The following is a 24,447-nucleotide window of genomic DNA, read 5'->3' on the forward strand; positions in this document are numbered from 1 at the left end:
GAACTGTGCATAGCTGAATAGACTGTATTTTAACGTCGGTCATATGGTGGTACTTGGAGAGCCAGCTACGTTCTCAGGTGGTACTTGGTGTAAAAAGTTTGAGAACCACTGATCTAAGATATTGTAGAATGATTTTGTCTGGTATAGGGGTGGGGGGAGGGAGGGAGGGAGGGAGGGCCTTATTTTATTTTTATTTTCTTTTGGCCCTGTAAAAACAAAATCTCAAATAAAAAAACCTTGATCAAAAAAAAAGATTAGTATAATGACAATTCAAATGTATTGTCCTTATACAGCACAAGTACGGTACAACTAAAGGACGCTTTGCATCCAATCAGAGTACAAATATAATGGTACAGGTGATTCAACTGGATATAAAATATATAAATTAGTACTACCGAGTAATGGTGCTAATCAGATATATGTACAGAGTTGTAGTATTATGTACAGCAGTGGTTCTCAAACTGTGGTACGCGTACCACTAGTGGTACTTGGTGGTACTGCTGGTGGTACTTGAAAACATTTCCAAAAAAGCAAAACATTTTTTTTTTTTTCTTTTTTTTTTTTTTTGTGCAGTCAGGCCACTGAACTTAGAAGCAGGCCAGGCCAGTGTTTCTGGTTGCGGCAGCGCAATAGTTAGATAATCTAAGTGGGGAACAACCAGGAGATCACTGACCGAGAGTAATGCAGTCTAAACAGTCATACATCTTTAATTCAACTTCAGCCCTGATCATAACCATTTATTTTTAGATTTCTTGTAATGTCAGATAAAAAATGAAATACTCCCATTTTTCTGAAAAGAGTTGGTTGAATCATTGACACATGCCTAGCCTGTAATAATCCCCCCCAGAAAAATTTACTTTGCATTTGATATATTGTAAATATTTTACTTTTTGTGTGTTTCTTTTAACAATAATTTGTGATGCCATCACACAAACTGGCATTTAAAGGGTAAACATTCAAAAATTCCTGCACCAGAATGCAGGAAATTAAGTTTTTGTAACAAAATAATTGTGTGTGTGTGTGTGTGTGTGTGCGAGTGTGAGAGAGAATGACGGACAATTGCTTGCTGTGTGAGAGAAAGAGAGAGAGAGAGTGAGAGAGAGAGAGAGAGAAAGATAGAGAGAATTAAGTACATTTGCTGAAATACAGTTCTTAATTTTATGTTCTCAATGCCCCTTGCATTGTATGAGTTGTGTGGAAGCGTTTGCTAGTTCTAGTGCTATCCCTTTGTACATTGTGGCTGTGTCTGACAAAAGTTAACAATAAATAATGGTATTAGGAATACATTTGCCTCCTGCGTGAACTGTGCATAGCTAATAGACTGTATTTTAACGCCGGTCATATGGTGGTACTTGGAGAGCCAGCTACGTTCTCAGGTGGTACTTGGTGTAAAAAGTTTGAGAACCACTGATGTACAGTGATACAGGTATAAAGACGCATGTAAAGACACTAGTGTTGTCACGATACTGGAATTTCGACTTCGATACGATACCTTGAAAAGTATAGATACTTTCGATACTTTCAATACCAAAAAAAAAAATGATCATAATTTTTTTTTATTATTATTATTTTTATTTTTTTTTTATTTTGCTTTTGTTGCTGGTTGATTCTCCTCAGCTTCTCTCTGGTACTATACGAGAAGATAAATACACTTTTAAAACCCTTTGTTTATCTTTAGATCAGAGAGAGCGAGAGAGAGAGAGAGAGAGACTGACTCTCTCTCTCTCTGCTGGAGATTTTAGGTCTACTGAGCGCACCGTTCTAGTTATGACCCGTCACGAGAGAGAGAGTGGCTGCTGGAGAGTTCTCCGGAGCTATGCTCGGAGCATTTATTAACGTTACATTTTCAACAACATTGCTGCTAATTGGACACTTCATGGAGGCGGGGTAACGTTGTGTCGAGTTCATGTGTGTACTGGTGTAGGATGGGCTCCGGCTCCGCTAGACCTAACGTTGTAAACGGGGTAGTTGTGTCGAGTTCATGCGTGTACTAGTGTAGTGGGCTCGGCTTGACGTTACTCCGTTTCCATGAAGTAATAGGTGGCCAGCTAGCTAGCATTAAGCTAACGGAGGAACGACGGCTAACGTTAGCTAATAATAGCGTTGTTTACAAACTGAAGACAGGGCTGCGCTGCCCGGCTGTGAGGGGGAGGAGGCTGCAGCAGCTTGTGTCTGTTCCTCTGAGCGAGGAGGAGGAGGAGGAGGAGGCGGAAGGGCAAGGCTCTGGCAGCGCGTCTGTCTGTCAACAACTTGCGGGAGCAAGCCAGCTGGTACCGATTAGGGATGCCCCCCGGACCCCGGTTTTAAACGGGAACCGGTACTATATTAGAAAATACCGGAGTATTTATAAGCTCCGACGTCCTCGGTACTGCTATCGATACTCTAGAGAAATTATTATTATTATTATTATTATTATTATTATTATTATTATTATTATTTAAAAGTTGCAAACGATCTATCCTCTCTCTGTCTCTGCACGAGAAGCGAGCCACAGCGAGTCATTATTACACACACTCCTCGCGAGTCGCTCGCTAGTAGTGCTACATACGGGTACTCCTTAATGAAAGTTCTCCGTGCTGAAGCGCACTGCACACAGACACAGACAGCTCTGAGTCTGCATGCACCGTGACTCGTGATGGCGGATAGAGCGAAGCGTTCTAAAGAAAGTATGGATATACAACGCACGTTGCCACAAGTGCAACAAAACATTTGCCAGTAAGGGTGGCAATACGAGCAATTTATCAAAACATCTGTTGGCAAAACATGATATTAGTGTGCAGAAATGCGCGTATTCGACTGCCTTGCGCGCAGTGTTCCATCTGCATCCACGTCCACTGCCGCCGGTAAGCCAAGATACGGAGTTTCCTAGGCTAATAACGAATTATTACAAATAGGCTAATAAACAAAATAATTGTTTAGCTACAAATACTACAATCTAAACTTTTTATAGATCGTCAAGCTGAGGCGTCAGCCACCAATGTGTCCCAGGCCAGTGAGCCCAGGGCCACCACACATCTTCCCTCTACCTCCCTCCACCACCCAAAGTCCTTTCACCCTAGCAGCTAGAGGAAGGATGACAGAGGATAGGGTGAACGAGTGTCACAGTTCTGTTAGCCTTTTGCATTTGTTGTTTATTATAAAAAGTCTATAATTCAGAGTCAGACACATTTAAAACATTGTTGCTGCTGTTGCTGAAGAAATTATATTCATTTATTATATTTATTTATAAAGTTATATAAAAGAACATTGCTGCTGCTGTTGCTGAAGAAATTATATTTATTTATAATACTTATTTATAAAGTTGTATTTATAAATAATAAAGCAATGTTGATTCTGTTCTTAATTAATTGTCTTTTTTTCTTGCAAAAAAAGAACCAAAAAGAACCGATAAGAGTATCGATAAAGTACCGAACCGTTAAGCAGTATCGATAAGAGTAGTAGTATCGATAAAATCCTAACGATACCCATCCCTAGTACCGATACTGCAGAAAGTAAAATATCGGTACTTCGGGAAATTAGTATTGAAGCCGTTTTAAATATTCAGTATCGATATGTATCGATACTTCGATATTTTTGACAACACTAAAAGACACCATGGCATGATAGTAACTCATATTGACCAGCAGCGTGACTAATAATAGTAAGATATATAGACCAAGAAGGTGACTCAGAGCACAGTCGGATCATCGGATGAATGGGATTTTGCCATAGACATGTTACATTAGCTTGAATATGTTTTAAGTTATACTTTATTCATGACTACGTACGTGGAAATGATTTTCTGCATCTGACCCACCCTAACCACTGAATACTGCCATTCTGTTAGCATTGCAACACAATTAATTAAAAAATTTTATATACAGAAAATAGAAGTGAAAGTTAACAGGTTTTGTTTACTGGTTATCTAAATATTACGGAAGCCCTAAGAGGCCATACATTCATACATTTTATTTACTCCATTTTCCCGTGATAACGACTAGGGATGCCCCGATCGATCGGCCACCGATCGTTATCGGCCGATAATCAGTATAAATATGCGATCGGGGAATTCCGATAATGAGTCATATTCGCAGATCGCGGAAACTGATCAAGTGGATATCTCACTCGCTTGTCTCAGACGCACAGGACCTGCAAACTGCTCCTCCTCCCTAGCCCCGCCCGCCCCCGTGTAGAGTTTGTAAACAAAGAGGTGCGGCTCCTCTGCTCGAGTCTGTAGTGCATTCGACCTGCGCTAACGTTAGCTACCTAGTACCTAGCTATCGTTACTGTTTAAACAAAATTACCCAGTCAACTATTCACGTTTAGTAGGCATTGTCTAACGGTATTTAGCCGGCTAGCTACCGATAGCTCCTGATATCAACAAATGATCCAGAAAATCTAGTAGTCCATGTTCATACCTCCGGTAGCTTGCGTTAGCTTGCGTTAGCTGACGTTAGTTTACTGTTCAAAACGAAATGTCCCATTGAACTAAAGTTCTGTCTTAACGTCATCTAGCCGGCTAGCAGTAGCTACAGATAGCTCTTGATATCAATGTCTTATAACATTGATTTAATGCATATTCGAGCTGAGGGCTTGCTGAATGTGAAATGACCAAAGCATAACGTTACCAATAGGGTCCCGCTGCAGCGCCGGAGAATCCTTTTTGGAGCTGGGCTACTAGAGTACACACAGACAGTGGAGCTGTTTGCAGATAGCGAGCATTTTGACTTGTTGCGTGGTGGCGATGTCTCGCAGATAATACAAGTACAAGTCTAATTATAATATATATTTTATAAAAAAAGAAAAAAAAAAAAATTATATAAAATAATTTTTAATTTCTTTTTAATCAAAAACGATCGGTATCGGTATCGGCCGATATGGCTCACGACGATCGGTGATCGGTATCGGTGGCAAAAAACGTGATCGGGGCATCCCTAATAACGACTTATTATTTTGTTATCTCGACATAACAAAGATTGTTTTCCCGTGATAACAGATTAATTTATTTCAGTACTTTTAAACAGAGATCCTAACATAAAATATATACATACGAGGGGGAGGAAACTGTACATTTGGAGTGGGTGGGTGGTAGGGCTGTCTTAAATGCTTCGAAGCTTCGAACGTTCGATTCGATGGCACAAGCTTCGAACATTAAAAAAAAAATCGAAGTTAAAAATAAAAATAAATAAATAAAAGAATTCAAAAAAAAAATTCAATTTTTTTTTTTACTTCGATTTGTGTGTGTGTGTAGGTGTGTGTGTGTGTGTGTGTGTGTGTGTGTGTGTGTGTGTGTGTGAGAACTACCCATCCCAGTTAGGACAGCCGAATCCCGTCCAATCTTTCGCCGTCGACTAAAGACTCACTTCTTCAACCATTATCTGAAATGATAAAAAAAAAATAAAAAATCTAACCGTGACTAACCTTACTGTCATGCACTTGTCCTAATAAACTAACCTACACTGTAACACGCAACACTTTGATGAACATTGTTACTCAGCTGATAGAGTTGTACCCTTCTTGCTGTCTTGTCGTACAGAACTTGTAAGTCGCTTTGGATAAAAGCGTCAGCTAAATGACTAAATGTGTGTGTGTGTGTGTGTGTGTGTGTGTGTGTGTGTGTGTGTGTGTGTGTAGGTGTGTGTGTAGGTGTGTGTGTGTGTGTGCGCGCACCTTGTAGAATTCCACACATAAGAAAGAAAGATACTGGGATGAATAAACAAAATAGGAAATAAAATGTAGAAATGCATGCAATACATAAATAAATATGAATCTCCATATATGAAATATAACATTTAGATAAGGTGCTACTGAGATGTTTTGGTGAGTTCTTTGTTTTTTTGTGGAAGTTGCCCTTCTTAAAAATGCATGAACATTCACTGATAATTGGTCTGTAGTGGAGTCTACAAGGTCTACATTGCCGGACCATGTAGAATCCGGACCTTGTAGACTGACATAATTCTGTGCATAGTTTAGTCTACACAGGCCATATTTCAAATAATCAAAATCTTACTTCATTCATCTTAAACATTCTTGATTTGGGGGATTGGTAGTTCCCATGAAATCTGAAGTTGTTCAAACGACAACAGCGATCCACCTTGAATTAAATCACACAGCCGAGTGAAACCTTGTTGGATGCGTCAGTCACGAAAGGGGCTACTTAATTAATTAATCCAACCCACTTTATTTATAGAGCACATTTAAAAACAACAACGTTTACGAAAGTGCTGTACAAGTCCCACAACATAAGATTAAAAAAAAAAAAAAATATTAAAAAAAAAAATATTAAAAAAACATTTATTTTTTAATTTTTTTTAATTTTTTTTTCGAAGCTTCGAATTAAAATCGAAGCTCGGCCCCGAAGCTTCGATTGCCAAAAAAAGCTTCGAAGGTCAGCCCTAGTGGGTGGTAAGGCTGTCCCCGAAGCCTGTTTTTGAGATTCAAACTTTGTCAGGGTTTTTCGAACGGATGTTCGAACGTTCGTTTATATATTTTTTGGATCCACTTTTTCTCCTTGTTTTCAATTTTTTTCTCCCATCCCAATTTCGTATTTCCAATTCTTCTCTCCCCTGTCTTGAACGTTGCTAGACTATGCCTCCCACTGGTCGGCTGTAGTGAGGATAGAAGCCTTGCATCACGTGTCCCCTCCGGTACACGAGGAGGCAGCCTGTCGCATCTTTTCACCGCAACAGCTCGAACTCTCAGTGGCGAGGAGTAACGTGTGGGAGGCTCACGCTGCCCCAGATACTTCCTGTTTCCGCCGTACCGGCGTCATCCAACCGACCTGTAGGAGTCGCTGTCCACAACGTCCAATCCCCACCCACCGGATTTCCCACCCTCTAACACTGCCAATTGTGTTAGTATGACGGCTGGCCAAGCCGGTAGCGACGCAGAGAGCTGGGCTCGATACCAGCATATCCTGCGTTAGTGGCGAGCGCCTTGCCCACTGCGCCACTCAGCCGCCCTTGAACGTTCGTTTTTAAAAATTTTTTTATTTAATTAAATTTTTTTAAATAAATATCCTCAAACTAAAATTATAAAGTGATTAACCCTTTGAGTGCCGTTAACGTGTTAACACGTTTCTGAGGCCCGACCGTTGAGTGCCGTTAAAGGAAAACGCCAACATTTTGGGAAATTAGCTTATTTGCCATCTTCCCTGGAATTAGACAAGAAGATACATACCCTTTTCTTCTCTGTGCGCGCATTAACACTTTCAGAGCCCAAGCTTAACCTTGATTTACCGGTTGAATGCCCATCATCCACTTCAATGTTAGCGTTAAAAACGCCTAATCTATGTTTTAAATTATGGCTATGTGTCTAATCTGCCCGTCGCTTATCAATGACTCGTTTTCCAGTCAACATTGTCGAAGCGGATTGTTTTTTTATCGGTTCATTTTCGTTTTATAGCATTTTGAAAAGCCCTCGTTTTCAAGGAAAATATAAAGATTCCATGATAAAAGACGTTTACTGGAATATTCTAGAATACACAAAAACTGTCATTTTTCGGCCTATTTATGAATCGTTTTCAAATATACATGTACAACTTAAGAAGCATTTATATAGACATTTTAAGATAAATGAATATACCGTGATATATACCGTTACCGTCTATGCTTCAAATTATACCGTGATATAAATTTTAGACCATACCGCCCAGCCCTAGTCTGTGGTGTGTGTGTGGGCCGTGTCCCGTTGGTTGTGATCAAAGCACGGAGCCCCCCCCCCCCTTCATGCATCGATGGTGAAACATAATACCGATAATCTAGCGTTTATTTCAGAATGATTATTGATCCAGGCGAGGAGTGGCACGATTTATAGTGGAATGCAGTAAAGCGCTGTTTGGCGGAGTTCCCTGCGATTACACAGAATCACTCTAGAACAGGGGTCAGCAACCTTTACTATCAAAAGAGCAATTCCCCCCCCACAAAATAAAATTCCTCTGGAGCCGCAAAACCAATTTACCCTTAAAATGAAGATAACAGTGTATAACATTTTATATATAGTTATCCCCAAGCATACCCCACATTTAGCATAAAACGCCTGACAATTGCATACCCAAAGTAATTTGTGATTTATTATACTTTATACTTATAGCACACAGTTTGTTGCATTAATGGAATCATAAAGCAACAAAAAGAAAAAGTTTGACTTTTTATTGCTGTTTTTACCTGTTATAACAAAGGAAAACCTCAAACTCTTATGAAGAGGAGAAAAAGACTGGCTGTGTAGACCTATTTTTAAATAAAACACAGAAGAAGAGACAAAATACTGGTGTCTGTAGACCGACTTTGAAATAAAACCCTGAACTATTCAGGTATATTTGAGTCCTTCCTTTATTTGTGGAACATTTATAAAATAAAAAGTAGTCTACTTTGAAAAAAGACTACCATGTGTAGACCTACTTTGAAATAAAACACAGAAGAGGAGAAAAAACACTGGCATCTGTAGACCTACTTTGAAATAAATTCGAATGTTGATTTAGAATTCGAATGCCAACGTAACGAACGAAGGTTCGAACGTTTGGGCTCAGCCCTAGTGGGTGGGAGGGGGGGGAGGTTGTACATTTACGGGGGCCAGTTTCGAGTTGCAGCCTCCCGTAGGTGCTCTTTGAGAGCTCACTTTGATTGCGCCGCCGGTAAAGCTGAAGCCTTGCTAAAATGCTAACCGTCTTCTTAGATGACGCACACTAATGTGTATATTATCTGTAACAGCAAGGCATAAAGCTATTTCAGCCTGTGTCAGGCCTTGATTGAAGAGAAGTGACGCGGTGATCAATATCCCCCTGCTCCTCTGACATTGCTACACTGAATGATGTTTCCTGCAGTGATTTAAAAAAAGAAATTATTATCTTTTTCCCCCCTTCTTTTTCCGTTTTTCTCCCATCCCAATGTTAGTCGTTATGCCAATTCCCACTCCCCTTCCTGGTCGTTGCGCACTCTACCCCCAACTGTCGGTCTTGGAGGGCGGAGACTATCACATGCTTCCTCCGACACATGTGCAGCCAGCCCACCGCTTCTTTTCACCTGGCAGTGTGGACTCTCACCGGGAGAGTGTAACGTGTGGAAGGTCACACTACCTCTCCCAGATCCTTCCCTTGCTGTGCAGGCGCCCCGACCGAACTGTAGGAGTCGCTGTTTACAACGACCAGGACGCGTGTATATTTTCCCTAACGGAGTTGCACTTCCGCGTTCGGTTTGCGCAATCTGATTGGCCACTGACGTTTTTCTCAGCGCCAATCGCGTTACTCCTAACAAACTGCTTAAGCTTGGCGACTCTTTCGAAGTCGCTCTCTTTCGAAGTTGGTTAAGGTTAGTTGGTTAAGGTTAGGGTTAGTTGGTTAAGGTTAGGGTTAGTTGGTTATGGTTAGGTAAGGTTTAGGGTAACAGCCTGCTGGCGTGATTGTTAGGAGTAACGCGATTGGCGCTGAAAAAAACGTCAGTGGCCAATCAGATCGCGCAAACCGAACGCGGAAGTGCAACTCCGTTAGGGAAAATATACACGCGACCAGGACCCTCCCACGCCGGCTTCCCACCCGCTAACACTGCCAATTGTGTTAGTATGGACGGTCGGCCACGCCGGAGGCACCACAGCCGGATTCGATCCCACTGGCTCTGTGGTGGTAGACAGACGCTTAGTCCGCTGCACTACCCGGCCGCCCTCTCCTGCAGTGATTTTTTATATACTAGAGACTAGACTATCGTTTTGTTTTCTCGAGATCTCGAGAAAATGATCCCGTTATCACGAGAAAACGATATTTGTTATCTCGAGATAACGAAATAAATTAATCCATTATCATGAGAAAACTAATTAAATTAACTCGTTATCACAGGAAAACGGAGTAAATAAAATGATGAATGTATGGCCTCTTAGGGCTTCCGTAAAATATCTCTTTAGCTGAAGAATGAATTGATGTTATTGTAAGTGGTGACATTGAAGGCTCAAGAGACTTAGTCTAGATCTTAGTTTGCTGGTTTTCGGGAAGAGTTATTATTCATGTTCACAAATATATATTAGACCATCCTAGACCATAGGAATAACAAATATATTTTTGTGACAGTCTCCTTTTTAAAGCTGACTGTTTTAGTTTTGTTGTGATATAATTCAACTGTTTGTTAGCCTAAACCTGTTAAACTCTCCAGTATGGCTGTCCCGATGACCATGTTTTGAGCTTCGAATCTTCATGAGTGACAATCGGCAAATCTAATCTAATCTAATCTAATCTAAGCTTCATTCTTCCCATCTGCAAAGTTTCAACACAGTGGTTAAATTCGAGATTAGTCTGGTAGATTAGTTATTTCTATTTCTTATGCTTATGCAGGCAAATGTTTGGAGTGGTAAAAACTAAAAAAGTATAATAAATAAATAAAACGAAGCATACAAATAGGGATTTTGGCATTGATTGTCACCACGGCAAGCATTGAAGCTTCGAAGCGTTCAGGTCACAGCCCTACTTTGCAGACACCTAATATGATCCTTTGTTTATGCGTGTCTTTTGCTTTGCCAATAACCATGTGTTCTTTCTCCCCAAAAGAAGCTCTGCCTCACTGCTCACCCTCCATCTGCCCCGCCATGCCCGTGTTGTTACCTAATCAGTCTTGCAATTCTCACTGTTTTTTTTAGATGCGTAACGGTCACACATGTTAAGGATTTGTAAGAAAGGAAGGATTAACACACATAGGAATCCAGCATGGAACTGATAATGAAGGGTCAGTTGGGGATTTTCTTACTTTTCTATTTAGTTTCTTAGCTAATCTAAATGTGAATGTTTTGTACGTGTTGTCAAAAGTTCAAGTCTTTTTTTCCTCATTTGCTTCTAGGCCAGGCTTGCTAACCCGTACAATGTAATGTTTAAAAAAAAATCCATTGTTATATCAGATTGTGGATGTCAGTAGTGTCCTACAGAGACTTAAAGGAACACGCCAACATTTTGGGAAATTAGCTTATCGTCTTCTCCAGAGAGAGACAAGAAGATAGATACCAGTTTCCTCTCTGCGTTCCTCTCTGCGTTCAGTAGAAAGCTATCTGGCTTCACGTTAGCCTAGCTTAGCACAATGAATGGAAGCGGACTGTGCCGGTTAGCCTAGGCATTGTCCAACTAACACCTCTCCCGAAGGCTAACCGGCACTGTCCGCTTCCTTCACTCACAGCCTATATAGCCCAATTAGCCCATGTTGGTGTTCGTGGCTTCTCCCATGTGACCGGTGATGTTGTCATGAAACATTCATGACCAGGCCAAAGCATTAAAGGTAGAAACTGTAATGTTGTCAAATGGTGACCTCTAGGTAAAAGCACCACTTTGGTATTGCACTTTGTTTAAATCTTTTGTTTTAGTCTGATGTGTGGGTTGGAGTTGAGTGGTGATGAGGGATGGTTTTATGTTGTTGGTCACACCTCAGGTTCTGCCAAGAGGTCTGGAGAAATTTCACAGTACAATAAGTTACTAAACTCCAACCCACACATCAGACCAAAACAAACAAAAATACCAAGTGACACTCTTTTGTCTAGAGGTCGCCGTTTTAAAACATTACAGATTTCTACCTAACGGATATTGCAAGCAGCAATATTGGGAGCCAAGCAATTGGCCCACTTTGAATGGACACGCACTTCGAATGGGCACTGCACTAGTACTGTCTAAAATACATTGACATCTTATTGTTGCTGGAGGTCCAGTCTCTGTATGACACTGACAACATTCCATCTTCCCATCAAGTTGTCCTATAGATTCCATTTGTTGTAGTGGCTGTTTGTCATAACTTCAGTATTTGTTACATTGTTCAAAAGTGTGTTTAGACAAAAATCTAACTTGTCCTGCTGTGGCTTTTTTGCGCCTGGCTGTGCTGCTCCACGTCCCCGTCATCCCTCATGTCCGCCGTGTGCTCGTCTCTTCCAGAGCATGGTCTCCAGCTTCCGAGTTTCCGAGCTACAGGTGTTACTGGGCTTCGCCGGCCGCAACAAGAGTGGTCGTAAACACGAGCTTGTCCTGAGGGCCTTGTATCTGCTGAGGAACCGCTGCAGCCCCGCCGTGCAGATCAAAATCAAGGAGCTTTATCGTCGCCGCTACCCCCGGGTGATAGAAGCCCACGTCCCCGACCTGGCCGCTATCAAATCGGCCTTCTTCTCCACCGAGGGAGGCGTCACTCTGGTGAACTCTGACATTTCTGTCGACGGAAGTCACTCCAGCGACGCAGACTTTGCGCCGTCGCTGCACCCGGCCGGTGATCCGGTGCTGCTGCAGGAGACCAAGGCCAGCATGAACCTCCAGCAGCCGGCGCCGCTGCTGCCCCCGGTGCACCCCGACGTGCAGATGAAGGCCCTGCCATTCTATGACGTGCTGGACGTCCTCATCAAGCCCTCCAGCTTAGGTCTGTTTTCTTTATCTCAAATCTTAACATGAGATGTTTCTTTATTTCCCTTGTGTAAATTCGGGCAGCGAGGGGAGGGACAGGTATGGGCAGGGTAGTAGAAGAAAGACATAAATATAGGCAATAAATGAAATTGAATAAATGTATAAGAAATGTAGCGCGCTGTCAAGTTTAGCGCTGACCAAAAAAAGAAAAGAAATTAGAAATCAAGAAATCACTCCATCCATTAACTCAACTGGACTGTCATACTATTCATTTGCACTAGCACTATTGCACTTGGGACATTGATATTATATTATTGATGTTATTATTCATACATGCTATATTCAGTATGTTTGTATGTGGTGATGCTCTAAACTCAATTTCGTTGGACCAACAATGACAATAAAGATTCTATTCTTTTGCACTCCTCTATACATTACGAAATACAATACAAAATGAACGGAATACTAAAGAAAATAGATCTAATGAGTTATGAACAGTATCTAACTTGTTCGAGCAATATAAAGCCGAGTGCCAATAGCCTTCGCAACGCGTGATTTAGAAATAAGGCTAAGCACTGACATTCCAAATGATTGGTTCTGAGATGATGATCAATACAGTAAACATTTATTTCTGATATAGGTGCTGATCAGCAGTAATGCAATGTCATGATTATTATTATTCTGAAGTTATTATTATTATTATTATTATAATATAATATTATATTAATTATTATTTTGTATTAATAATTAATTAATAAGACCTCCTCTCCTTCACTATAATCTAATTATGAAATCAGATATAGGCCAGGGCTTTACAACTTAATAAATAATATATATTAAATAGGATAGAAACTAAATTAAATGTATACCATGAAATAATATTATAATCATATTGTGTTATATTCCGCTTATATCCCATTTAATTGTATTCAATCTCTTTATTAAGTTGTAAAGCCCTGGCCTATATTTGATTTCATAATTAGATTATATTCTAGTGAAGGTTATTATTAATTAATTATTCATTTTATAATAATAATAATAATAATAACTTCGTTTTATCTAGCGCCTTTCATAAAACCTACGGTCTCTTATAGGGGAAGAAATAACAAACAGACTGTAGCTAAGGGGCTACACAACCCTGACTGTATTTAAATAATGAGCTTGGCAAATACTAAATGATATATTAACCAATATTAAATGTACACAAAATGGCGGACACTCTTATTAACTGGAGGGGACAGGGTGTAACATATCACATTAATATCCTGTGGTCACATTAATATCCTGGGGCTAATCAAATTTACATGCAACCAGTCGGATAGTCGCTGCATAGGGGGGTCTCGTACGGACCGGGTTCCTATAGTCACTCCACTTCTCCTGGCTTTGGCGATATTACGATACCGTTTTTAACTGGTAATTCACTTCACCAACGTTACCATACAGCGTTGTAGCAAAAAACAACTCTCTCCTCTCTCTCTCACTTTTTCTTCCCCAACTAACGGTATCTTTCTCTCTGTTCCAATACGTAATGTGCAGGTGAGTGTAGGCCTGCCACGATAACAAATTTTGCTGGGCGATTAATTGCCCCCGAAAATATCGCGATAAGCGATATTATTGCGACCGGTTAGAGAATTTTTTTTTGAGAAATTTATTTCCCAACACTTTTATTTTGAAGCCCACCGCTCCGTCTTTTCCGGTGTTTTAGACTTTTATTTTGAAGCCCACCGACCGGACCGGAAGTATTGTTGTGATTATCCTAGCTTGCTGATGCTGCTGGTGGACTGGGGCCAGCTAACGTTAGCTTGCTGATGCTACTACTACTTCGACATGCTGCTAATGGGCTGGGGCCAGCTTGCTGATGCTGCTGGTAGATCGACATGCTGCTAGTGGACTGGGGCCAGCTAACGTTAGCTTGCTGATGCTACTAGTAGATCGACATGCTGCTAGTGGACTGGGGCCAGCTAACGTTAGCTTGCTGATGCTACTAGTAGATCGACATGAGCTAATGATAAAACAAATGTTGAGATTGTTGGTGAACAACTAACTTTAAGTTAGTTTTAACGTTAGCTACTAACGTTAAAACGCTAACGTTACACTACAAATAACGCTACTTGGTTAAAAGGAGCAACACTATTGAGAAATGTAGTTAAGCTATGTGGTGTTGCCCCACGGAGCTCCTGTGCTGTGCTCTCTGCTCTGTAGTAAAGCCAGCGGCCCGCCTCCCAACACGGACAGTGACTGACAAGGGGCACTGGTTCCGCCTCATTAAAACAAACGCGCAAATAGCAATTAATCGCGCCCGTCAAAATCATTGCATTAATTTTAATTATCGCGGCAATTAATCGATTTATTGCTTATCGCGGCAGGCCTAGGTGAGTGGCTCGCAAACTAACGGTAACTCTTCTCCATCCCAATACGTGCAGGTGCGCACTGTATACAGCCACTATAGCGATATATCTCTGCATGTGGCTTTATATTTGTCGCTCAAATTAGATTATGTTTATACGAGCATTACGCCAAAGCCCACAACGTTATATAACGATATTTAAATAAGTACGATGCTCAATATCTTGATTTGATATTGTCGTTTGAGATATTCTATATTCTTTCACGGTCTGCTACAATTACTGCTGCCATGATCACCTGTTTAGAGGCTCATTTACATAGAAAGGGGAGATTTTCCGCCCATGTTACCTCATTTAAATATACGCCAATTGCAGGGACGCAAAGCCTATGTTTACGCATGAGCAACCTAATTTCATTCATTTGAGAGCGAGATGCGCCGGCTTTGCTTCGGAAAAAACGTGCAAAGCCTCTGTGGATTCCGGCCTTAGTGATCAGACATTCCTAATAGTTCTCAAGTTCTGCAACTGTTAGTTCGCCAGCTGCTGGCTAATAAAGTTTTTTTTTTATCCACTTTTTCTCCCATTTTCTATATTTTCTCCCATCCCAATTTCGTATCATCCAATTCAACCCTCCCCTGTCACGAACGCTGTTTCTTGCCTCCCACAAGCCGGCTGCAATGTGGACTAAGTCATACATAGCACAAGTCCCCTCCGGTACTTGAGGTAACAGCAGTCTCATCTTTTCACCTGTGCAGCTCGATCTCTCAGTGGCGAGGAGTAACGCGTGGGAGGCTCACGCTGCCCCCGACACTTCCTGATTCTACTGCGCAGGCGCACCAACCGACCTGTAGGAGTCGCTGTCCACAACGCCCGATCCCCACCCATCAGTTTCCCACCCATCAGTGCCGATACTGTAATGATGACCATTTTATCATCAAATCAAATCAAATCAAATTTATTTGTAAGGCCCGACAACACACCCCCCATGGGCCGTACACGTCTTCTTTAAACAAGCCAAGAAGAAACATAACAATAAGTCAAGAACAGAACAAGAACACCATAAGGTCCAACAAATTTAAAATAAATGCAAATAAATGAAAGAATGCAAGCACTCCCAGACATACCCCACGCGAAGGTAAGGAAAAACTCACTAAAACCTAACAATAGGGAAAAATGCTCCACAGGCAGTGTGGAGGAGAGAAACCTTAGAAGGGCCATTCAATGGGGGATCTCCCTTCTTAGATGTCTAGTAGTGTTGCAGACTAACAATATATCCCGATATATTCATTGATATTAAAATAGGAATATTTGATTGCTGTCTGAAATTATAATGATCAGGAGGCGATTCCTAAAGTTCAATATGTTAGTTTATTACACGTATGGAAGAAAAGAGTGGGAACACAGTCATTTCAATTAGGGATGCATTAGTCAACAAGATGTATAACATTCTTTGACATTTAAGATGAGATAGCAGGATGCCAGATGTTCCTCAAGATGGCAGTCGTTGGTGCAATAAACTTAGTTGAGATTTTGGCGAATTCCAGAGAAATCCGCGATAATAGCCCTTTACTGGAATACACAAAACATGTCGAAATTTTTTGGCTGATTTATGAATAGTTTTCAAATAAACGCTAGATTATCAATAGTATATGTGTACTTATGCACGCTAGAGAGGCGGGCTGAAAAATCGATGATCCATGCCGTGGATACGGCTAACGTTACGCACACACACACGCTGCAATGGCGGAGAAAAAAATATCTGATTAACCCAAGACTGGTAACATAAGAGTCCTTACCTCAGATCAGATGTTCTGCAAAAAGATTAATCCAATTCCTGATCGCCATTCCAAATATTGATCGCGTTTATTGATCCAACGTTATAGCACCAAAACACAATCGAAAACTGCTCCGAGCCTCCCCAGTGAATGTGGTAACAGATACTGCTTGCCCGAGATGGGAAAACCCCGGACCGGAGTTTTTCTCTGATGCACAGTCCCATCCAATCCAATGATGTGCAATACCATCCGGGAGACGATAGGCGGTGGTATTTGCCCTTTTCGAGCTCAGACCCATTCCCAATGATAACGTCAGGCTGGATGGATGAAAAATGAATGGATATTGCTAATAAAAGTAATAACGATTAAAACCCGAGTTCTCTGGTTTTCTTGGGTCTTGGCACTCAACCAGGGCACGAAATAAACTTTTTGACTCACCGGCCAGTGGCGGGTAGATGGGAAAATTCTACCCGCCAAGCATATTTCTTACCGGCCAAAAAAAACGCATTTTTGTGTCACATATATACATTTTTTTCAGTACATTTCAAGTAGATAAGCTATTACGTTGAAGAATAGACACTTAAAGAGGCCAGAGTTAAATGTGTACTCTCTCTCTCTCTCTGAAGTGACTTCTCGCTATCTGCAAACAGCTCCACTGTCTGTGTGTATCAGGGTTTCCGTTAGAAAAAATTGTTGCCGGCCTCAGTGTCCGGTAGATTTCAATCTACCGGTCAAATGAGAGAAATTCCGGTCAGAGTTTATTGAGCTTAAAAACAATTGATAGGCAAAAGAATGACAACAAAACAAAAGAATGACATCATCAAGGCATGTAGATTTATAATATTTTTACTTAAAACTAGGCTACTTTTGCGTATATAGTCATTATATTCCAAATAAAATAAGTCCAGAGACTCCGTGCTGCTGCCGACTTTAAATCAAATAGGTGTCTGTGGGCAGTCGCCCGACATTAATAAACAGCAGTCTGTTATAATCACATTTTATGAGCTAACGAATTCCGTTATATTGGACATTTGTATTAATTATATCAAGCGAAGAACTGAGAAATTTGGCAGAGAGAGACGGCAACATTATCGTGGGTTTGCGTGACGACTCCACCTCCCAACGACTTATTTGCGAGAGTATGTCGATGCAGAGCAGCAGATTCAGCTGTTTTCTGGCTCTATCTGGGGACCGCTCAGCAGCGCCCCCCACCCAACAGGTGAATTGCCAATGGCTGAATTGGAGTACTGCACTGTGCCGCTGCAGCTCCGGCTCTGCAGCTGCACATGCACTCGCAAACCCAGCACTAAGCTCTCGCTGACAACATCGTTGTCATTATTAGAAGCAACGATGAAACAAATGTAATGATTGTTTCGTTCATCACATAGGCTATTTAATTTTAGCCTATTTTAATACAATTCAAATTGTGCTTAGAGGGAATTATTTTCACCGGGCATTATGACCGGAGAGATTAAATATGTCGGACTTCAACAGATTTTGCCGGTCAAATACCGGTAATTACCGGCTAACGGAAACGCTGGTGTGTATACTTAGTAGCCTCCAGATGCAGCCAGGATTCGGCGGCGCTGCAGCTGGACCCTATTGGTCGAATCACATTCAGCATGCCCTCAGCTCGAATACGCATCGAATCAATGTTATAAGATATCAGGAGCTATCTGTAGCTACTGCTAGCCGGCTAGATAACGTTAAGACAACGCCTCAGTGAACTATTTAGTTTACTGGGACATATAGAGCTAACGTGAGCTAACGTTGCCTACCGAGCTAACGGACTTCAACGGAGGTATTATGCACTCGACTATTGCTGAAGCATTTGTTGATATCAGCAGCTATCAGTAGCTAGCCAGCTAGATACCGTTACACAATGCCTCATGTATTAAACTAAAAGTGAATAGTTGACTGGGTCATTGTTTAAACAGTAACGTTAGCTCACGGAGGTCCGCACTAGACTAGAGCAGACTGCCTCTGTGTTGATACGAGCAGAAGCACGGACTGGGGCGGATATGACTCGTTGCCATGGGTTTTTTCAAAATAAGAGTATCATATGAACCGAACGTTGCTAACTGCCGGAGCCATCGATATTATGACTGGAGGAGCTGCGCTTTGGGGCGGAAATGAGACCCGCACAGGATTTTCAAAATAAGAGTATCGATATGAACTACCGTACTTTTCGCACTATAAGCCGCACCTGAATATAAGCCGCAGCAGCTAAATTGAATGATGTGTACATATATAAGCCGCACTGGACTATAAGCCGCAGGTGTTTTAATGTTTAATTACCATATGTAATTAGCATTGGGACACAATACTGTCGGACAAATAACAAGAATTAACTCATTTACAAGTTGTATTAAGTTTAGCAAATAAGGGTACAGATAAATAACATTTCAATGCAGTCAAAAAAGCAATATTTCGATTTTTACATTTTACGGTACACGCCAGGTGGCGGGCAGACCTCTCAGTGTCACTCGCCAAACCTAAAATATGCCCGCCATTGGCGGGTGGCGGGCTCTAATCTCGTGCCCTGCACTCAACGCATGGCGAGTTAACCCGACTAATCTCGTGGTTGGCACTGAATGGGTTAATAAGCATATGCATATGCATATGCACACTAAACACAATATATAAAGGATTATGGATATAATGTAAAAAAAACATCATTAGTTTGACATCATTATATTGTCAGATGTGTAGAATTCAGCTGCAACCCAGCCCTAATTAGAAGTATGTACCTCTATATTCCAAAAAACACTGCCTGCTGCGTGAAAGTATAAGACCTGTACTGTGTTTTTCAGGAGCAAGTACTGTTCAGAGATACCACCAAGAGAAGTACTTCATCTTTGCCTTGACCCCCCAGCAAGTACGGGAAGTCTGCATATCCAGGTACAGGACCTTTTCCCCTCCAAAAAACCCCACTTGGAAGTACTTGCCACACCCAGGAATTCGGCATGGTAATCTGTACGTTATCCTTCTGTTTTAAAGGGACTACCTACCAGGTGGCAGAAGGGACTATATGGTTCAAATCCAACTTCGGTGAGAATGTCTGGAATGGAATGAAAACTGTTGGTGGTAGATTTGGCTCTTAGGCTGTGATCACATTGGACTCTTTTTGAACGCGGCAAATCATTTTTGGACTGTCTTTTAGATTATATGAATAATGTGTATCGATCTTAATTTAGGCATATATCCCCTTTAAATCAATAGTCTTCTGGTCGTGAACAGGCCGTAACATCAGTATGGATAGCCGAAATGTGGTCACAACACATGCAAAGCTATTGTATGTTTTAAAGGAGTACTTCACCCAAAAATATGATTTGTACATCAATAACTTTTTTCCCCCTTGCATGTCTCGGTGAACGTAGAATCCCCAACACTGTAGCTTATGTAGAATCCCAAAAAACACTTGATGAATTGAAATTAATGGAGATTTGGTTTAACAGCAGCCATACTATTATCAAAACATTGTTTAAATACTCACTCACAACTTGTGCAGTATAATCCAAGTGTCGTTTATCCAGTCATGTGCTCAGTACTTCATAAACACATGAATTTTTGCTAAAACCTTGCTAACAAAAAAAAATATCTTCATGAATTCAAGGCATCACAGGGTGATTAATTGATATACAAATCATCATTTTTGGGTGAAGTACTCCTTATAAAAACAAAACTACATCTCTAAACATTATACAAAGTACAATTTCACTTTGAAGTTGTTTCACCTGTTGGTACAGGATATGTTGGTGTTAAAAATGATTCTCTGCATTTTCAGGTTTTGCTTGTCGGAGACGAGTTGCCCACAAGAGGACAATTACCCAAACAGCCTTTGTATAAAAGTCAACGGGAAACTCTTTCCATTGCCAGTAAGTACAGGTGTTTGACTCAGTCAGTGAAGATCCAACCTTATGTAGTCTACTCTAGATCAGGGGTTCCCAAACTTTTCAGGCCGCGACCCCCAAATAATGGTGTCGGAGAGCCGCGACCCCCACTATTATAGGAGGTTAAAAAAAAATTTTTTAATTTTTTTTTTTTTATACCTAGAAATGTATGGTTGAAACATGCAAACGTTCAAACGCACACACACTAATAAGCATTGGAGGCTTTTAACCAGGGCCGGACTGGGGAAATCATTCAGGCCAGGAAATATAGTGCAAAATATAGCCCCAGTCAGGCCACTTTTTAAGCGGGGGTCTGGGGGTCCCCCACCAGGAAATGTTTTGTTACAAAGACTTCATTTCCTGCATTCTGGTGCAGGAATTTTTTTATTTGTACTAGGGCTGGGCGATATGGCCTCTAAATGATATCGTGATATTTTTTGGCCATATCATGATACACGATATATATCGCGATATTTTGACATTTCCTCTAAAGCACTTAAAAATGCTTGATTTAACCCTTTGATGCATACAGTCACGCCAATATGATGATTATAATAAGTCCCTGCAAAATATGTTTCCATTATTAAACCATGAAGATGCTTTAAAAAATAATTAAATGAAAATGTACTAAGAGTAGTCTACTGACACACTAATAAAAAAAATTATTTACATCTTAAGACATTTTATATATAAAAACTATTGGGTGCCTAAGACTTTTGCACAGTACTGTGTTTTCTATCCACTTTAGCCAAACACACATATATATATATATATACACACTACTGTGAGAAAATAATAATCACACACAAAGCCTTACAAAGGGATAATGGCTTATAGCAGACTTAATGATTTTAGAATATTTCAGATAATGAAATGAAATGTTTATATCATCAACTATCCAGTTAGTATTTATACTGTAACGTTTGGCCACTTTACATCATTAGAGAGAGAGAGAGAGAGAGAGATGATGTCACACTCAAATGTAAACAGGGAGTTGAACACATGGAGATTGAAACTGGATGCAAGAAACGAATAACCAATAAATATGAAGTTATTTTTAAACCTCTGTTAAGCGTCGTCAATATAACCCACCCCCTTTTCTCACTAATGGAACTAGTGTCGTGGAGTCCGCTTTGAGCTAACGCTAGCAGCTAAATGCTAGTTAGCTTAGCCTATTATGGTTTAACTTAGCAGCTAACGTTAGCCCATTGCATGTCATTGAAGGTCCGTGCTGGTCTGTGTAATGAAATTGCATGTCATTTAAGGTCCGCGCTGGTCTGTCTATAATGAAATGAGAGGAACGCTCTGCACTAAAGCAAGTCTCATATCAGCCGCGACGTGACAACGTATACTTGATGTTCACGATATAGTAATTTACTACATCTCACGTAGAACAAGCCGCGATACATCGAGTATACTCAATATATCGCCCAGCCCTAATTTGTACCCTTTAAATGCCAGTGTTTGTGATGGCATCACAAATGATTGTTAACACATTCCCTGCCACGGTTCTATCCATCAATGTAGGCTCACTGCCACCACTCTAAGCCTATGGAAATGTTCACCTTCTTTGCAGGGCTATAACTTTTTAAATTGTATTGCTAAATTGACATTACTATGGCCCATTCAACATCGATTATCTATCGTTCAGGATGTAGGAACGTTATACTTTTTCATTCATAGATTCTTCCAAAAAATACCTTCTAGAATATAAGTATGTTTTTATCGTTTTCTGCAGTAATTCCTAGAACGTGAGATATAGGCCTAAACGCATATAGATTATCGATTGCTGTTTCTTTCCCATACACGCTATATTAAAAAATTCAACTGTACATGATCGTATACGTTATGCCTCATCATGCGCGGATGAAAGGGGGGGGGGGTCGTTTATAATTCCGTGATCGTCAGTAAATGCTTTATGTAGTATGGGTTGATTTATTGATCAGATGGTTTGTAAATAAAGAAATGTACAATCGGCTTGAAAATAACGTTACTGTCCTCTTACCGTTCGCCGATGAGACTGGAGGAAAAAGATCCCACTTTGACATCGATCTACTAGATCCATTTCCGGTTTGTATGGCGCAATAAACGCCCAAATCATATCGATTATTGAGTTATGGCAGCGATCCATATGCACGCCAGTGTTTGTCTGTAGTCCCGCAACGATATGTGACAGCCGGACGGATTTCCCAGATGCACTGATGGCCACTTCCGGTTGTAACTCGCCCGATCATCCACCTGGCGGCGGTATTGAGGCGTTGCACTATTGTGCAGGGTCCCACTGTATCACCAGAGGCTGGGTGGCGAAATTATGAATGCCATGGCGAAAAAATTAAATATGATCTCAATATCGCTGTACAGCGTGGTCTGGCAGGCAACGCATGGCCGGCAAACACGCTGTACAACGGGATTGGTGGTGGATGTGTTAAAAAACAGGCTAGCATAATGTATGATTAGCAACAACACTGATTTTGATGGATTTTCAGTTTTTTTGTAATGTCAGATTGAAAAAAATACAATCTTTTATTCAACTTCAGCCCTGATCATAACACCACATATTCATTTTATAATTCTAACCCTTTAAATGCCAGTGTGTGTGATGATATCTTTTTTTTTAAATGTTTTTAATCAGCTGGCGACCCCCCCGCGGCGGCTCGCGACCCCCCTGGGGGTCGCAACCCCCACTTTGGGAACCCCTGCTCTAGATCATTGGTTCTCAAACTGTTTCATGTCAAGGACCTAGGGATTGGAATAACCAGAGGCCCCACAATACAATATTATCACCATACTAGAGTCACGATATAGCAGTATATTGCGATTTATTACCCTTTTTCGACTGCAAATTATGTCCCAAACAGAATTTCTTTTCACTATCAATATAATATCGGCACACAAATGATTGTAATATATTGCTGTATAATAATTTTTTTCACCCCTAGCACCCCCAAATTGACACATAACCGGTCAGGGACCCCCATTTGATTTGTCTCAGGGACCCCTATTTGATTTGTCTCAGGGACCCCCATTTGATTTGTCTCAGGGACCCCTATTTGATTTGTCTCAGGGACCCCCATTTGATTAGTCTCAGGGACCCCCATTTGATTAGTCTCAGGGACCCCCATTTGATTTGTCTCAGGGACCCCCATTTGATTAGTCTCAGGGACCCCCATTTGATTTGTCTCCGGGACCTCCATTTGAGAAGATCTTTGTTTTTAGATTTCCTTAGTCTATCATTTATGTAGGTGGGGAGATAACAGAGTGAAACCTGTGATCAGAGCAGTCATTGTTGTATTCTCTCATTGTACTAAACTAGTGAAGGAAAATATCAGTTAAATTAATCTATTCCTTTGCTGGGGACGCCCTGGAACCCTCTCAGGCACCCCTGGGGATCCCCAGAGCCCACTCTGAGAACCACTGCGGATCCCCAGAGCCCACTCTGAGAACCACTGGTCTAGATCATTCAGGTCCACTGACGGGAGTAATGGAGTTCTGCACGTGTGTTTCTCTGTAGGGTTACGCGCCACCACCTAAAAATGGAGTGGAACAGAAGAGACCAGGGAGATCTCTAAACATTACCTCATTGGTTCGACTATCATCGGCGGTACCCAATCAGATTTCAGTGACGTGGGCACCTGAGATTGGAAAGGTATTCACATATCCCAACTTATTCTGCTTTTTCCTATTGCTTTCCCCTGCAAATATTGTCCTGCGTGTCAGTAGGTATTCACAGGGCGCCTCCTACGCATGTCTGCAAAGTGTGGGAAGGTATGGGAAAAGATTGACTACTTCCACGTATTTAAAAGTATGAAAAAACGCAGAAAAAACTAATCTTGAAACTCACGCCTCCGATGCAAACTGCTTGCCGCAGAGAGAGACTGTGCATGCCACCATGCATTAGGGATATTATTAAACTACCGTAATTCCTCTAATAGTAACCCCGGCTTGTATTTGTTTCAACTGTAGCGGGTACCAGGCTTGTATTAGGAGGAGGCCTGTATAAGAGGGAGGCCTATATTTCAAATTTTCAAACGGATCATAATGAATAAATCAACATTTTGTGTCAGTTTGAACCCAGTAAAATGTACTGGGTTCATTTATTGAAACCAAGTACT

At 41.1% G+C, this 24,447-nt stretch overlaps 1 protein-coding gene across 2 annotated transcripts in view; it reads left to right on the forward strand.

Moving 5' to 3' along the window:
- Window positions 1–24,447, forward strand: part of pias2 (protein inhibitor of activated STAT, 2) — a 95,218-nt gene that overhangs the window by 18,787 nt on the left and 51,984 nt on the right. For both annotated transcript variants that reach the window (XM_084338004.1, XM_084338005.1), the window contains exons 2-7: window positions 10,597–10,682; window positions 11,867–12,338; window positions 19,256–19,343; window positions 19,443–19,493; window positions 20,230–20,320; window positions 23,847–23,981. In XM_084338004.1, the coding sequence (XP_084194130.1) occupies window positions 11,870–12,338; window positions 19,256–19,343; window positions 19,443–19,493; window positions 20,230–20,320; window positions 23,847–23,981 (834 nt within the window). In that variant the 5' untranslated portion in view covers window positions 10,597–10,682; window positions 11,867–11,869. The remainder of the gene's footprint in view (window positions 1–10,596; window positions 10,683–11,866; window positions 12,339–19,255; window positions 19,344–19,442; window positions 19,494–20,229; window positions 20,321–23,846; window positions 23,982–24,447) is intronic.

Source organism: Notolepis coatsorum (assembly GCF_963971535.1).
Source record: "Notolepis coatsorum genome assembly, chromosome: 2".
NCBI lineage: Eukaryota > Metazoa > Chordata > Actinopteri > Aulopiformes > Paralepididae > Notolepis > Notolepis coatsorum.